The 18571-nt window shown below is 37.1% G+C and overlaps 1 protein-coding gene across 1 annotated transcript in view; it reads left to right on the top strand.

The window, feature by feature from the left end:
• LOC122748224 (short-chain dehydrogenase/reductase family 16C member 6-like) overlaps positions 1-18288 on the top strand; it is a 28099-nt gene extending 9811 nt beyond the window's left edge. The window contains exons 3-6 of the mRNA XM_043993900.1: positions 886-985; positions 7176-7320; positions 15245-15370; positions 18162-18288. Of these exons, the coding sequence (XP_043849835.1) occupies positions 886-985; positions 7176-7320; positions 15245-15370; positions 18162-18288 (498 nt within the window). The remainder of the gene's footprint in view (positions 1-885; positions 986-7175; positions 7321-15244; positions 15371-18161) is intronic.
• The last annotated feature ends 283 nt before the right edge of the window (positions 18289-18571 follow it).

The raw sequence follows: 18571 nt of genomic DNA, 5'->3' as shown, positions 1-18571 counted from the left end.
TAGATTGTAAGTCTTTTTAGACTGGCTAGAAATTCACTGGCTAAAAAGATGGAGAATGTTGATAACAGATATTGTATGAAAGATAGAGAATATCTAGAAATTTTACTGAATGACAGGGAGATAGACACTAATCAGAAAGTCTACGACAGCACAAAAGATATATATAGATATAGATAGATGTATATATATGTGTGTGTGTGTGTGTGTATACACACACATATATACATATATGTGCATACATATATGTGCATACATATATAATATACATGTGTGTGTGTTACACATTTAATTCCATTTTGTAGGGAATAGAAATAGTGAAAACAATTTAAATACTCTCTTTGCAAAGATATGAAGGTGTCACTATAATTTTCAATGAAAAAATGCATGAATCTTATTAAAATAGCTGATAATATTTTGTAGCCAACTACTCCAAATCACTTGACTAAATGGCCAAGAGTCATTTTTTCTCACAGAAAGTTATCTTCCTCAAGTGTCTTTTCCCTCATTTTGCCTAGTTAGCTATCTTTTTTCGTGGTATCTTTGTTTTTGTTCAGATATGGAGAGGAGAGGAGTGAAATTAAATTGTTATAAGAATATTTGAAGTCCAAATGAAAAGATACACTTTAGCAGATTAGAAAATTAATGGTCACTTTCCATACTAAAAAACCAAACCTATAATGCTTCATTGATTCAGTTTGTAAAAACATTTTTATTAATGTTGCACTTATTTACTGAACATTTGACTAGACTGAAAGTTTTTTGAAGGTAGGGTCCACATCTTACATTTCTTTGTGTCTTCCATAGTTACTAGCACACAGTAGGAATTCAATAATATTAGTGGAATCAATTCATAAAATGTTGGGGTTGACTATTTATGTCTCCTAGACTTACAAAGCCTTCCTTCCTGCCATGATAGCTGCCAACCATGGTCACCTGGTCTGTATTTCAAGTGTAGCTGGGCTGGTTGGCATAAATGGACTAGGGGGTGAGTATTTAATATTGTTGACCTGATCCAGGGTGAAATGGACACTGCACTTTGGGTCCCGCCTAAATTGATAAGAAAATTTCCTTAATGAATTTGAGCTAACCAACGTTCAAAATAAACTAATCCCTCTCAGCCCCTTGTCAGTGTTAATAGGACACTGCTTGGAAAGAAAAGATTAACTTACATGCTGGTTTTGTTTGGTTGGTTGGTTTTGGTTTTTTGTTTTGTTTTGTTTTTTGTTTTGTTTTTTAGTGAGGCAGTTGGGGTTAAGTGACTTGCCCGGGGTCACACAGCTAGTAAGTGTTAAGTGTCTGAGGACAGATTTGAACTCAGGTACTCCTGACTCCAGGGCCGGTGCTCTATCCACTGCGCCATCTAGCTGACCCTGCTGGTTTTTATAATAAGAAAAAAATTCAAACTTTGGTTTGAAAAAAATGGGTTGTTTGGCATTTTATATTTCCTCAATATTAGAAATTTCTAAGGGACAAGGGATGCTTTATTCTTGAAAATTAATTTGAAAGTGTGTTTTATTCTAAGATGGACTAGTGGTACTTTGGGGGGATAATAGAAGGCAAGAAGAAATATGGTATGAGTTAGGGAAGAAGCTTCATAATAGGTGCAAGATTAAGGTTTCCAGTTCAAATCCTGACTAAAGCACCTTCAATATAATGTTCACAGATTACTGAGGGGAGTGAAAAGAATAAATTTAGGCCAAGGTTGAATGCCACTTGTCAAGGATATTATACTTGAAAACCCTGAGTGGAGTGGAAATTTGGACGATATAAACCTAGTGGGCAAACCTAGTATTAATCAATTGCATCTAGTACTATTTTGTATCAACAATTCTTGGATATAAATAATGAAATTTCTCTTGATGTCCTCTTACAAAGCTTCATCATAGTGTGGAGAGGACTTTGAGATTTTGAGAGGTAAGCCAATGGAGACAAGTTCTGGAAAAACTTATCTACATATTATTAAAAAACTGTACACTTGAAAAAAAGATGATCTCCAAGAACTAACTTCATCAAGTACAGGGTTTATCAGTATCCCATAGAATATATCATTATCTAGTAGAATATAAAGCTCTTCAGGGCAGGAGCAGTTTCATTATTTTTTTCTGTGTACTTCCAGTAGTTATTGCAGTGCCTTGAATTAAACTAATATTTTTGTGAAAATATTATAATATTTATGTATCATCAGTAGTATTTTATAGATATAGTTTATCTAGTTTTGGCAAGGCATTTGACAAAATATCTCATGCTATCTGAAAATAATCTGGAGAGGTATGAGAAAGATGACAATACAGTTAACTCTATCAAGAACTGGTAGAATGACCACATGATAGCCAAATGACAGCAAAAGAAGTATTCAATAAGGGCTTGATGTCACACTGGATTGAGAGTGCCTTAGGGATCTATCATAATGTTTTCCTGTATAACATTTTAAATTATGACATTAATAACATTCATATCAAAATTGTAGCTGATGCAAAATTAAGATACTGGGCAACAAAACTGATATCTAAAACATACATAAATACATACATATATATAGGACACAGTAATTAACTGCTATAAGATGGAATTTAATAGAAATAAATGTAAATTCCTATATTTGGCTCCCAAGTATTTTATATTGGCCACAGTTATTTTAAATGGGATTTCTCTTTCTATCTATTGTTGATGGACTTTGTTGGTAAAATATAGAAAGTCCTGTATTTGGGTTTAAAAATTGGTGGCACCTAGTCATTGACAAGTATAGGACTTGCATGATAAGTGTATGACAATATATAGGAAAGTCAATGGCAAGCATAGGAAGGAGAAAGCATGACTTGACCACAGTTTACATGGGGGGGAAAAAATCTGAGAAGTTTAGTGGACCAGAAACTCAATATGAGCCAAGAAAATAACAGGGCAGGGGCAGCTAGGTGGCAGAGTGGATAAAGCACTGGTCCTGAATTCAGGAGGACCTGAGTTCAAATCCAGCCTCAGACACTTGACACTTACTAGCTGTGTGACCCTGGGCAAGTCACTTAACCCCAATTGCCTCACAAAAAATAAAAAAATAACAAATAAAAAATAACAGGGCAACTTTTAAAAGTCCATGAGATGTCAGATCATGATCTTAAAGATCACAAGACACACATTAATGGAAGCATATATCTAGACCAAAGGAGATGACAGTCCTGTGCCCTGATCAGACTACATCTGTGTTCAGTCCAGGATGACACATTTTAGGAAAAACACTAATAAATGGGAGACTATCCAGATGAGAGTGATCATGCTGGCAAATAACAGGAGAACATACTCTATGAGGAATGGGAGAAAAAACTGGGAATATATATCCTGGAGAAGAGTAAACTTAAAGGGGACATGTGAGATAGTTTTAAATAAGCCATAATCTGTAAGAGTAAAGTCAACAAACATTTATTAAGCACCTACTATGTGCCAGATATGTACTAAGTGCTGGAGATACAAAGAAAGGCAAAAAATGGCCCCTACTTCCAAGGAGTTCACAGCCTAATGGCGAAGACAACAAGCAAACAGCTATGTACAAAGAAGTTACAAACAGTATAATTATAGATGATGAGCAGAGAGAAAGCACTAGCCCTACAGGGCAAGGTTTCTTGTAGAGGGTAGGATTTTGGCTGGGATTTGAAGGAAACTAGGGAGGCCAGAAGATGGAGATGAAGAGAAAAGGAATTCTAAGCATGGGAGACAGTCAGTGAAAATGCCCTGTCAGGAGATAGATTATCTTGTTTGAGAAGCAGCCAGGAAGCTGTTTCACTAAATTATAGAATCCATGGTGTGGTGTGAGGAGGAAGGAATGGAGAAGGCGTGTAGAGATGTAAAGTATAAAATAACTGGAAAGGCAGGAAAAGTACAGGTTATAAAGGGTTTTAAAAGCAAAAAAAAAAAGATTTTTATGTCTGATTCTGGAGGCAATAAGGAGTTATTGAATAGGAGAGTGACATGATTAGACTTATGCTCTTGGAAGATTAATTTGATAGCTTAATGATTGGAGTGGGGAGAGACCAAACAGAAGGCAATTGCACCTAGTCCAGGAATGAAATATTGAAGACCTGGACTAGAATAGTGGTAGTATTAGAAGAAAAAAGGAGGGTATAGATGACAGATGTTATGAAGGTAGAACTGACAAAATTTGCCAATGGATTAGATATGGGAGAAAGAGGAGAAACAAGAAAAAGTAAAGAGTCAAGAATGACACCTGGGTTGTGAGCCTGGGTGACTGGGAGGATGGTGGTGCCCTTAACAATAACAGGAAAGTTAGGAAGAAGGAAGGGTTTGGGGAGAAAGATGATCCCACCTTGGAGCATATTGAGTTTAAAATGTGTATGGAACATCTTATTTAAAGGAATTAGTTGTATTCTTCTTGGCTTCAGAGGAAAGGACTAGGAACAATGGGTGAAAGTCACTGAGAGGCAATAAGATCAGGGGTGAAACAGGGATATCCATTATCACCTCTATTATGTACTAGAAATAGTAACTTTAGCAATCAGAGAGGGAAAAGGAATTAAAGGAATTAGAATAGGCAAGGAGGAAACAAAACTTTCACTCTTTGCAGATGATGTGATAGTAAAATACTTAGAGAATCCTAGAGAGTCAACTAAAAAATTATTTGAAAAAATTAACAACTTTAGCAAAGTTGCAGGATATAAAATAAATCCACATAAATCATCAGCATTTCTATACATGACCAACAAAGTCCAGCAGCAAGCAATAGAAAGAGGAATTCCATTTAAAGTAACAGTAGACAATGTAAAATACTTGGGAGTCTACTTGCCAAGACAAACCCAGGAACTATATGAACATAAATACAAAACACTTTTCAAACAAATCAAATCAGATCTAAATAACTGGAAAAATATCAATTGCTCATGGATAGGCAGGGCTAATATAATAAAAATGACAATTCTTCCTAAATTAATTTACTTATTTAGTGCCATAACAATCAGACTACTTAAAAATTATTTTATAGAGCTAGAAAAAAAATAACAAAATTCATCTGGAAGAACAAAAGATCAAGAATATCAAGTGAACTAATGAAAAAAAATGCACAGGAAGGTGGGCTAGCTGTACCAAATCTGATGCTTTACGATAAAGCAGCAGTCATCAAAACTATTTGGTACTGGCTAAGAAATAGAGTGGAGGATCAATGGAATAGGTTAGGCACAGGAGACACAGTAGTAAATGGCTTTAATAATGTACTGTTTGATAAATCCAATGACTCCAGCTTCTGGGATAGGAACTCGGTATTTGACAAAAATTGCTGAGAAAACTGGAAGAGAGTATGGCAGAAACTAGGCATAGACCAACATCTTACACCTTATACTAAATAAGGTCAAAATGGGTACATGATTTAGACATAAAAGGTGATACCATAGGTAAATTAGAAGAATAGTTTACCTCTCAGATCTTTGGAAAGAACAGTTTATGACGAAACAAGAGATAGAGAATATGATGAAATGCAAAATGGATGATTTTGATTACATTAAATTAAAAAAGTTTTGTACAAACAGAAGCAATGCAGCCAAAATTAGAAAGGAGGCAGAAAGCTGAGAAACAATTTTTACAGTCAGTGTTTCTGATAAAAGCCTCATTTCTAAAATATATAGGGAACTAAATCAAATTTATGGATGCAAGTCATTCCCCAATTGAGAAATGGTCAAAGGATATGAATAGGCAGTTTCCAGATGAAGAAATCAAGCTATCTTTTGCCATATGAAAAAATGCTCTAAATCACTATTGATTAGAGAAATGCAAATTAAAACAACTCTGAGGTACAACCTGACACCTATCAGATTGTCTAATATGACAAGAAAGGAAAATAATAAATGTTGGAAAAACTGTGGAAAAATTGGAACACTGATGCATTGTTGGTGGAGCTGTGAACTGATCCAACCATTCTGGAGAGCAATTTGGAACTATGCCCAAAGGGCTTTAAAGGTGTGCACACCCTTTGACCTAGCAATACCACTATTAGGTATTTTTCCCAAAGAGATCATAAAAAAGGAAAAAGGATCCACATATGCAAAAATATTTATAACTGCTTTTTTGTGGTGGCAAGGAATTGGAAATTGAGGGGATGCCCATCAATTGAGGGATGGCTGAACAAGTTGTGATATATGAATGTAATGGAATGCTACTTTGCTGTAAGAAATGATGAGCAGGTGGATTTCAGAGAAACCTGGAAGGGCAGACATGAACTGATGATGAGTGAGATGAGCAGAACCAGGACAACATTGTACACAGTATCAACAACATTGTGTATTGATCAGCTGTGATAGACTTGACTCTTCTCAGCAATACAATGGTCCAAGATAGTTCCAAAAGACTCATGCTGGAAAATGCTCTCCAAATCCAGAAAAAAAGAACTGTGGAGTCTGGATCCAGATTGAACCATACTATTTTTTACTTTTTTTGTCTTTCTTTTTTGAGGTTTTTTCCTTTTGCTCTGATTCTTCTTTCACAGCATGACTAATGCAGAAATATGTTTAATGTGATTGTACATATGTAACCTATATCAGATCGCTTGCTGTCTTGAGGAAGGCAGAGGGAGGTGAAGGAGGGAGAAAAATTTGAAACTAGAAATCTTATAAAAACAAATGTTGAAAACTATCTCTATATGTAACTAGAAAATAATAAAATATTTTTATGAAAGTCACTGAGAGGCAGCTTTCAGCATGATATAAAAGGAAACTTTCAAACAGTTAGAAATCTGAAACTTTTGAAGGTAGTAGATTTCAAATCCCAAGAAATCAAGAGGAGGTTGGATAGTCACTTGTCAGGGTTATTATAGAGTGCATACGTACTTGTGTACCAGCTTGTAAAGAGGATCTTTGAGAGTCCTCCCAACTCTGAAATTCTGAGACTCTTCATTCCATACTTATTACATCATAGAACTAAAGAAGAGGGCAGCTAGGAGGTGCAGTGGATAGAACACCGGCCCTGGAGCCAGGAGGACCTGAGTTCAAATCCAGCCTCAGACACTTGACACTTACTAGCTGTGTGACCTTGGGCAAGTCACTTAACCCTCATTGCCCAGCCAAAAAAAAAAAAGAACTAAAGAAGATCCACTACCTCTGGTGACCTTTGAGTTTAAAAAAAGTTCTAGGAAATAATGTTAACATTCTATTAATAATAATGTCACCATCTCTTCTATATTTCAGATTATTGTGCAAGTAAATTTGCAGCATTTGGATTTGCAGAAGCCATTTATTTTGAATTGAGAAAACTAAAGAAGGATGGAATTAAAACCACCATTGTCTGCCCATATTTCTTCAAAAGTGGAATGTTTAATGGTTGTTCAACCAAGTAAGAGAATGATTTTATTTTTGTATGAATTTTTATATATAACAGATTCTGCCATGGCTGAGACAAACTGACACATTCCAAAGATCACTGGATGAATAGACAGAATCCCTACTTTTCCACTAACTAGCTGAGTGACCCTGGGCAAGTCATTTCATCTCGATAGACCTCAGTTTTTTCATTTGTAAAATAAAAAGGTTGGACCAAATGATCTCTAAGGATTCTTGATGAAAAATAGTCACCTAGACTCCTTTTAATACTTCAGGTATCCACAATTTCATCACAGTGGGCACTTCTTCCACTGTTACAGATTATAACCCCTCCATATTTTATCCTTCATGAATTACAATTAGAAAAAAAAATGCCATCTGTTAGCTGACCTGTGTTTGCACTTTACCAGACTCAGTTACCTTAGGATTGATCAAAAGACCATAGATTGGGAACTAGAAGGGACTTCAGGGGCTGTGGAGTCCAACCCACTCATTTTTGAAGTGAGAAAATTGAGGACCAAAATGTTTAAATGACTCTGCCCAAAGTGACATAGATACTCAGAGTCTGGGATTTGAACCCAGTTCCTCCTTAGAAAATTGATCTATATTCTATCACCAAGTCCATACTAGAAGCCTTTCCATCTTGTGAGGAACTGTAAGGAATAGCCCTCTGCTGGCATAGTATTTGAGGGCTGAGTCACTTCTATGACAAGATGAGCTATCAGAGTAGGACTTGGGTGTAGGTGTCAGTGAGGCCATATTAATAAATATAGGTGGGGGCAGCTAGGTGATACAGTGGATAGAGCACTGGCCCTGGAGTCAGGAGTACCTGAGTTCAAATCCGGCCTCAGACACTTGACATTTACTAGCTGTGTGACCCTGGGCAAGTCACTTAACCCCAATTGCCTCAAAAAAAAAATTTTTTTAATAAATATATAAATATAGATGGAAGGTTGGGGAGTTCCCAATCAGATTATGCTAATAATCTGATAAAATTTGGTTTTGTTTTTTTTAATCTGCCCTGAATTTTATACTTATACATTACCGGGGATCTTAAATTCCAAATGGAACATTTAAATACTTGGACATCAAAATCAAGTTTGTTTTCTAACATTTAGTGTTGAGCAAGAGAAATTCATCTCTGAAAATCTTTGCCCACTAAAGAGAAAGAATATTTTTATTAAATAGTTGAGTGTGTATGGAGAAGCATTGGGGTAATGACAGATATTGTGATAAGTGTAGGTTGCTGAATGACTCCCATAATTCAGGGACTGGCACTGGGAACAAGATCAGCTGATGAAATTCTGGTAAGCAGAGAAGCAGTCCTAGAATATAAATGTATCACAACAGTTCTACACTGTGTGGGTGTGGGGAAAAGGTCAGGAAGAGGCTCAAGAGGGAGGAGCCAGACTGAAATCATGCTGAGAACACCTGTGCTATGATAAAGTAATTATTCAAAGAGAGAAAACTCAAAGGCCAAGGCTCCATAGTGCCATCACCTGGCATCTCCTGACATCTTCCCAGAAAATCACTGCTCTCACTCTTTCATAGTAAATCCACAATGCTCTAAGGCTCATCACCATCTGGTTACCCTGTAAAACCTAATTTTAACTCCTCTAGCCCAAAACACTTTACTATCAAGAGTCTGAAATATCATGGGCCTGGCAGTCAGAGGTGCTATGTTGAGAAACAAAACATACCCCCCTTTTCTCAAGAACCTTACAGTCTAAGAAGTTGCATCAACCAATGAGTCTGCAAGGATTTATTGAGAGGGAAAGAAAAAAGAAAATTAAACAGTCCTTGTTATGGAGTAAATTACATTTTATTGGGGAGAAGGGAGGAGATAACTATAAAAATGACAACTATGCAAAAGATAAACAAATGCAAACTATACAAAATTAATATTAATAATAAATAATAATTTAACAATAAGAGTATTTCTATTTTAAGGGTTATAAAGAATTTTATATGAGCAGCATTTGATTCTCACAACAAATCTATGAGATAGATGCTATTATCCCAATTTTACAGATGGAGAAACTAAGCTTTAGCGAGATTAAGTGTTTTGTCCAGTATCAAATAACTGTGTATTTGAGGCAGAATTTGAAGTCAGGTCTTCCCTGACTCCAAGTCTAGCACTCCACCAACTATATGACCAAATAAAGAAAGGAGACAGAGTGACCAGTTATTCAGTTATGGCAATAGACTAGTTGAAAAATGGACTAGGGCAGTGAGTGGCAGACAGAGTGTAAAGAAAGATTGACAGAGACTGCAATTGGAATGTCATGACTTAACAACCAATAGGATATGGAGAATGAAATGAGGGAAAAATCAAGGGTGATTCTGAAGTTGTAAGCATCTGGGTGAATTGGAAATGATAGTGCCAGCAAAAGAATTAAGAAAAATTAAGAGAAAAAGCAGGGTTTGGAATGGAAGAGACTAAGTTCTATTTTGGATGTTAAATTTGAGACATCAACCAGATATCCATGGCTATCCAATAATCAGTTGGAAATTGGTGCCTGGAGCCTGAAGGAAAGGACAATGCTATAAAGAAATATTTGAGATCTGCTTAGAGGGTAGCAGGTATCTCTGTGAATGGCAGCAAAAAATCCCAAGAGTCATTCATCAATGGCAGGAACATGTTCGGTGGCAGCAAAATTGCCACAATAGAACCCAGAATCCTGAGGTCCACAAAGGATTTATTTAGTAGTGATGAAATAAATGGACACAGCAAGTGCTATTTAAACAATCTTCTCAATTTATTTCAATTATAGTAAACAAAAAAAAATTTTAATACCTACCTGTATGAGACATTGGGCAAGGTGCTTGGGATTTTTTATTTAGTCATTTTCAGTAATGTTCACCTTGAAGGTGTGGTGTATTTCTTCACAATGGTTTACTATTTCCTTCTCTGGCTCATTTTATAGATGAGGAAACAGGCAAACAGGGTTAACTGATTTGCTCAGGTTCACACAGCTGGTAAGTATTTGAGGCCAGATTTAAACTCAGGTTTTCCTCACTCCAAACTCAGCACTCTATCCACAGCACCACCTGGGATACAAAAGCCAAAAGCAAAGCACCTCCTCCTATCCAGGACAGGATTATACTTGTATTCTACTGTGGCATACAAGCAGTACAGAAGTAAATACAAAGTATGGATGTGATGATTCAGAGAAATTTCGAGAGGAACAAGTAAGGCCCAATGTAGGAGGTGGTTCCTGAGCTGTGCTTGGAGGGAAACCAGAGGTCAAGGTGAGAAGGAGGTGCATTTTAGGCACAAGGGACCATTTGTACAAAAGCCCAAAGGAAGGAAATGGAATGTTATATGTGAGCAACAGCCTATCTGCTTTCAATGACTTGCACTGTCAGACTTGCAAATGATAAAAATTTAGAAAGAATCATTAACCCTGGTTGAGAGAAGATCCAGCAGAGATCTTGCAGATTGGGCCAAATTTAATATGAATAAGTTTAATAGGTATTAATGTAAAGTACTACACAAGTTCAAAATGTGACTGCACAAGAAAAATAAAGGAGAGGTTAGATATCAGCTTTCCAAACAAAAAAGTTTGAAGGCTTTAGTAGAATACAAGTTCAATATGAGTTAACAATGGGCCATGCCAACATAAAAAATAAATTAATTTTAGGCTTTATTAAGGGAGGAACAGCAGAGGAACTGGTAGAAAATCAAGTAATCAGTAAGCACTTTTTAAGTGCCTACCATGTGTTAGGTACTGTTCTAGGTCCTAAGGATATAAATATAAAAAATTAAATAGTCCCTACTTTTTTAAGAATATAAGGTCCTCCTTTATTAATTTTTGTTTTCTATAAACACATTTGACTTGGTAGTACAAAATGCACAGAACTGACCTCCAAAGGTACATGTTTGGGGAAGTTAGATGGCACAGTAGATAAAGCACCAACCCTGGATTCAGGAAGACCTGAGTTTAAATCCAGCCTCAGACGCTTGACACTTACTAGCTGTGTGACCCAGGGCAAGTCACTTACCCCGCTTTGCCCCACCAAAAAAAAAGGTACGTTTGACAATTCTCTTATTTATTCCCCTACTTTCAAAAAGCTTACATTTTAAGGGGGTGAGGTGGGAGGAATACACATATAAGTATAGACAGAATTAAAAAAGAGAATAATTATAAATAAATTCAAAGTGGCTTGGGAAAGAGGATACTATAGTTACTCATACTAGAGGTAGGCAGGTACTAGAGATGTAAAGAGGTACTAGACAGTACTAGATGAAGAGGTATTAATCTTCATGTTGAAGATAGTGCTTAAGTTTCTTCCTGAAGAAAGAAAGGGATTGTATGAAGTGGAGGTGAGGAGAAGTGCATTCCAGCTATGAGAGATGGCCAGTGACAAGGCACAGAGATGGGAGACAGAGTATGATGAGTAAAAAGGAGATGACCAACTTGGCTGAATCACAGAATATAGAGAAGCGAGTACTGTACTGTGACATTTTAAAAGTTCAGAAGACATAGTTTCTGTGTAATTAATCATTTTATTAATGATACTAGCATTTTATTAATAAAAGGGTCAGTGACACTCTTGAATGCTAAAGACAAATCATGGCAGTGGGTTCATGGTTTAAATGCCCTTGGAAGACTGGGTGTTCCTGAGGGCAGTAATCAACTCAGATTGGTTAATAATTAATGAGAGAATGAATATTACAATGAGAAGCAGACCTATTCTAATGAGGGGCTGGGGAATGTAACTTTGATTATGTCATTTACTTCTGTTTTTGTTTTTTTGCTTTTTGTTTCTTTGTTTTTGTTTTTGTTTTTTCTGGGGCAATGAGGGTTAAGTGACTTGCCCAAGGTCACACAGCTAGTAAATGTCAAGTGTCTGAGGCTGGATTTAAACTCAGGTCCTCCTGAATCCAAGGCCAGTGATTTATCCACTGTACCACCTAGCTGCCCCCATGTCATTTACTTCTAAATTACACAGCCTTGGGCAATCTTATCAAAGAATTTATCCCCACCCATACCTGTGGCTTCCCCACCTTAGATTAAATTCTTTTTAAGGTTGGGTGGCAGCTGAGTCAGAATGAGGAGAAAACTAATTCAATTTCATTACCAGCAATGTCCTTCAGAGACTGAACCTTGAAATGAGGACTTTGGAAAGAAAGGAGAACTTGGGGCAGCTAGGTGGCGCAGTGGATAGAGCACTGGCCTTGGAGTCGGGAGTAAGTGAGTTCAAATTCAGCCTCAGACACTTAACACTTACTAGCTGTGTGACCCTGGGCAAGTCACTTAACCCCAATTGCCTCACTAAAAAAAAATTTTAAAATTAAAAAAAAAAAAAAGGGCAGCTAGATGGCACAGTGGATAGAGCACCAGCCCTGGAGTCAGGAATACCTGAGTTCAAATCCAGCCTCAGACACTTAACACTTACTAGCTGTGTGACCCTGGGCAAGTCACTTAACCCCAATTGCCTCACTAAAAAAAAAAAAAGAAAAAAAAAAGAAAGGAGAACTCTACATCTCCCCAAATCATTGGCTATTAATAATCATTTCTCTCAGTACAATGAGGCCAGAAAGGTATTTTGGAGCCAGGATGTGAAGGACCACAAAAGCAAAAGAGAGAAATTTATATTTGACCCTAAAGTCAATAAGAAGCCACTGAAGTTTATTGCTCTGCCCTAGTCAAACTACATAGGGAATGATATGTTCAGTTCTAGGTGCAACATTTTAGGAAGGTGATTGATAAATTTAAGTGTATCCAGAGTAGAGCAACCAAAATGGTTATACCGTATGAAAATAAATGGAAGAAAAGAAAAAAAAACTGGAGATACTTAGCCTAGAGGAGACAAGATTTAGGGAGAGAGGGATGATAATCTTCTTCAAGTGCTACAAGGGCTAGCACATAGAAATAGGACTAGGCTCCTGCTGCTAGACCACTGGGGGTGGAAGAAGAAGCAATGGGAGGGAGATAAAGAGGGGGTACATTTTTACTTCTGTTAGAAAGACTTCAAGGCAGCTAGGTGGCTCAGTGGTTAGAGCACCAGCCCTGGAGTCAGGAGGACCTAAATTCAAATCTGGCCTCAGACACTTAACACTTACTAGCTGTGTGACCCTGGGCAAGTCACTTAACCCCAATTGCCTCACTAAAAAAAAAAAAGAAAGAAAGAAAGACTTCTTAGTACTTAGAGCTTTCCAAAAGTATAATAGGCTGCCTTGGGAAATGTTGAGTTCCCAGTCACTGGAAAAATTCAACCAGAAACTAGATGATCACTTGTTTGCTGGACATAAGTTGGACTAGATGGTCTCTGAGATCCTTTCATGCTCTAAGAGTCTTTGATTCTGTTCTTTTTATTCAATCTCCGTAACCAGTGGAGAGAAGATATAATTATAACAACTCTATTTGTATAATACTTTTCTTGGGGTGGGGGCTGGGGAAGCTCTTTATAAGTGATGTCAAATAAATAAGTATTTATTAAGCATTTACTAAGTGCCAGGTATCTGTGGCATGATAGAGAAAGTCCAACAAGTCAGGAGTACAACCTACAAAGGAATGAAGACATGGAATGAAAGGAGGGATGGTGGCCTCAGCAAATTTAGGAAAATATAAACACACACACACTTAAAGGCATATGAAGAACTTCTGGAAAAGAAAAGACACATAATCCTAAAGACCTAAAGAAGGAAGGAATGTACAGGAGAACAAGATTTTTCACTAAGCTTCTCATTTGTCCAGGAGTTTGTTCAGTTTCAATGAATAAATTTTTCAATTAAAAAAATTAACATTTTGAATGAAGCTGAGAGGCCTCACAAAATTACATACTTAATTTCTACTGCACAAGGACCAACCTTACTAAGTTTTCAGGGGCTCATCAACATAAGAATAGTCACCAAGCAGTGACATTCTGTCTCTCTGTCTCTTGTCACTGTCTCTCTCTGTCTCTGTGTCTCTGTCTATCTCTGTTTGTCTCTGTCTCTCTCTGTCTCTGTCTCTCTGTATCTCTGAGTCTCTGTGTCTCTCTCTGTCTCTCTTTCTCTGTCTCTTTGTATCTCTGTCTCTCTGTTTCTGTCTCTCTCTGTCTCTGTTTCTGTCTCTGTCTCTGTCTCTCTGCGTCTCTGAGTCTCTGTGTCTTTCTCTGTCTCTTTGTATCTCTGTCTCTCTGTGTCTCTGAGTCTCTGTGTCTTTGTCTGTCTCTGTCTCTCTCTCTCTGTGTCTCTCTTCCTCGCCCACAGTTACTCATGAACATGGAATAATCAAGGCATAGAAACACCATCAATCTGTGTCAATGTAAGACATGCTTACCCTGAGGAAAATAGGATACTTGAAGTATTGATGACATGATAGAGAATTAGTCAGATGCCAAGAGATGGTGGAATGGTTGAAAATGGTTGAAAGACAATAGGAGTACAAAGGAGACACGTAAAAGGGAAGCATAAGGAGGAAAACAAGAGACTTTGCTCTGGTACTTTAGCAGCACTTTGTTTACACTCTCACCAGGGTTCAAGTTTTCCTGATTTGATTGAACTCATTTCATAACCATTTTAGTTCTTCTTGGTACTCCCAGTGCTATGTGAATGCACGATTTGCAATTAAGTCATGCTTCACATGGGTCCCGAGAGAGACCTTTCTCTCTTGAACATGACTTTTATGCTTTGGGAAAGGATTATTTATTGAGGCTGTTTGCTGGGCATACAGGAAAATGCAACACAACCAACAGGGAATGTTCCTTCCATTGACCTCAGCAGCTTCATAATCAGAAACCATAAAGCCAAGGCAGGAAATGTATTATAAGAAAATGAGGCATGTAGCCATGAGCCCAAAAGTGGTGGAGGTAAAGGAGGAAGTATGCTGGCCCCTACTTTCCTCTTCTTTTAATGTGCATGACTAATTAAAGCAATACATGTTATCGGCATGTCTGAAATAACCATTGAGGAAATGGTTGTGGTTTTGTTTTGTTTTGTTTTCCAGGTACCCGTCCTTATTACCTCTTATGGAGCCCCAATGCGTAGCCCATAAAATCGTGAATGCCATTCTGGAGGAGCAGGTTTATCTGCTGATTCCCAAAATGACATATATTGCAGTGTTGTTAAAACAGTGAGTTACTATGCATCTCTTAATCTTTCTCTAGCCCTCTTTACCTGTCAATAAAATAACTATCATTTTTTTTTCACCTGGGAAGTCTTCTACTTAAGTCCTTGTGTTGATATGAGTAGGACCTTGGATTTTCAAAGACTACACCAGCCAAGTACAAGGTTTGGCAGGTCCCCCAAAATCTTGATAACCTGGCTAAACACAGAAAGACTTGTCATCAGAAAGCTGGTCACGGGGGGCAGCTAGGTGGCACAGTGGATAAAGCACCTTCCCTGGATTCAGGAGTACCTGAGTTCAAATCTGAACTCAGACACTTGACATTTACTAGCTGTGTGACCTTGGGCAAGTCACTTAACCCCCATAGTCCCACACATAAAGAAAGAGAGAGAGAGAGAAGAAAGAAAGAAAGAAAGAAAGAAAGAAAGAAAGAAAGAAAGAAAGAAAGAAAGAAAGAAAGAAAGAAAGAAAGAAAGAAAGAAAGCTGGCCACTATGTGACAGGGTTGGGATTTGGTTTGATTTGGTTTTGTGTTGTTTTGACTGTAGGAACTCAGGATACCATGTACTATAGCACAAAGAGGGTTCCAGTTTGTATTAGAAGGGAAATTCACAGTTCCTTTAAATATTACCTAGGAAGTAGCTTCCTATTTGGTGAAGACTTTATAAAATGAATACATTTATGCAATGTAATAAACCGTTATAAGACCTTTATGGAGTAATGAGATACAGTGGAAAGAGCACTAGAATTAGAAGCCAAAAAAGATGTAGCTTTTAATCCCAGCTCCACCACTGGTTAGCTCTATGACCTTGGACAACTCACAATTCCTCTTTGACTCCATTTTCTCATCTTTAAAATGGCAATGTAATTATGCTACCTATCTCATAAGGAAGCTTTGAGGATTAAATTATGTGACGTATGAAAAGCATTTTATAACAGAAAGTACTGAATAAACATAGGTAATTATTAACTATTATTTTTATTAAGAGATGTTGCCCTGTTTTTTTCATATGCTATACTTTCTTATGTTCAAGTAAATTCATCCAAAGTGAATTAAATACAAAAAAAGATCATCCTTAAAAAATGTTTTGATTTTCATTGAATTATTTAGGTAATTCAGTTGAAGTGAGGCTATAATTGGAAAAATTAAGGACAAACAACCCTGAATATTCTGTTGAAAAATTATAAAAGATAATTGATGGGGGAAGTTAGGTGGCGCAGTGGATAAAGCACCAGCCCTGGATTCAGGAGGACCTGAATTCAAATCTGACCTCAAACACTTGACACTTACTAGCTGTGTGACCCTGGGCAAGTCACTTAACTCTCATTGCCCCCCCCCCCAAAAAAAGATAATTGATGGTTAAACTTTCTTTTCTGATTACAATTCTTCCCGTTTATTTCTGTAATTTAAGTGATTTCATGGAATCATAGATTTTGGGCTCAGAGAGACCTTAGAGGGCCCTCAAATCCAATACCTTCATTTTACAAATAAGGAAACTGAGAGTGACAGGTTAATTGACTTGTACAGAGTCAAACACCTAGTAAGTATCTAAGGTGGGATAGAAACTCAGGTCTTCCCAGTTCCAAGACCAACACTCTATCTGCTGTGCCATCTATCTGCCTTATTCTTTTTTCCCATGAGTAATAATCAAATAACTCACATTTGTATAGTACTTTAAGGTTTACAAAGCTCTTTCTTCATAATAAATCTAAGTTAAGCACCATAATATTATTATTGTATTATTATACCCATTTTACAAGTGAGGAAACTGAATTCAAAGAAGTTAATAGCTTTTGTTTATAAATCTAAGTCCAGGGTTTTTTCAGTTGCAATTCTCTGTCTCTTCATGGCCCTATTAAGTTTCCTTAGGTCACATAAATGTATTCTTTTTACAGTCAAGCCTCTACAATGTCTTAGTAGGAGATTTAAAGAGTTGCCATGGAGAGAAAAATCTCCCTGTCCCTGATGGCCATCACTCTGATGATGGATCCCTTTCAGATCAGCTAGGCTGGTCCTCAGACTGTGTATTAATTGTCCATCACTAGGCCTGTAATTAAAGACTATTAGGATCAGTAGGACATGTTAGAGGTTATACTTCATAGTCGGAGCCTTCAAAAAAAAATCAATCAGGTTAATGTAGTCTACACCACGCTGCCTCTAAGGTATTCACTGCCATTATTCCTCAGCAAATTGTTCTAGCTTCAGTTATATAATCATTTGTTGTCATTCAGTCATTTTTAGTCATGTCTAACTCTTTGTGAAGTTTTCTTGGCAGATACTGCAGTGGTTTGCCATTTCCTTCTCTAGCTCATTTTATAGATGAGGAAACTAAGGTAAACAGGATTAAGTGGTTTGTCCAGGATCACATAGCTATTAAGTGTTGGAAGCTGGATTTGAACTCAGGATGATGTCTTCCTGACTCTAGGCCTGACACTCAATATACTTCACCAACTACGTGTCCCTATATGAGCATACCAAGCTCTGTTTTTTACTGGTTGCTAAGTGGTTGGACTTGGTGAAAAAAAACCTCTGTCTCTGGAACCAGAGGACCTAACTTCGATCCCATCTCTGATGCTTACAATCTGGGTGATATTGGGCAAATCACTACCCCTACCTAAATCTCAGTTTCTTTGTATGTAAAATGGCCTCTGAAATCCCTTCCAGCTCCAGATCTATGATCTTCTTATGATCCAGATTAGTATCTAAAACTATTGTTGTTGATGTTAATAGATTTTCAAGGATAGTAGAGAACCTTTAATTGATACTGTAAACAATATTATTTCTCTGTTTTCTCTAGTTCGATATCTACAAAAATGGGTCTGGCCCTTGGTGATTTCCTTGGAGTTTTCAATTCTTTGGATAATTTCCGTGGTAGAGTGGAAACAGATAAAGTCCAGACTGTAGCAAACACAACAAACCAATAATTCAAATTCCAAATACAACAACATAAGGAATAATTTTCACTTTTTTGTTTGGTTGGGGTTTTTTTTCTTTCTCATGGTTTTTCCCTTGTGATTTTTCTTTCACCACATGATTGATGTGGAAATAGGTTTAACATGATTGTACTGTGTAACCTATCCAATTACTTGCTGTCTTGGGGAGAGGGAGGAAAGGGGGAGAAGGAGAAAAAATTGGAACTCAAAAGCTTACAAAAGTTAGTGCTGAAAACTATCTTTACATGTAATTGGGAAAAATTAAATAGTATTA

This window comes from Dromiciops gliroides, chromosome 1 (genome assembly GCF_019393635.1).
Source record: "Dromiciops gliroides isolate mDroGli1 chromosome 1, mDroGli1.pri, whole genome shotgun sequence".
Classification (NCBI taxonomy): domain Eukaryota; kingdom Metazoa; phylum Chordata; class Mammalia; order Microbiotheria; family Microbiotheriidae; genus Dromiciops; species Dromiciops gliroides.
This window is presented reverse-complemented; position numbering and strand designations above follow the sequence as displayed.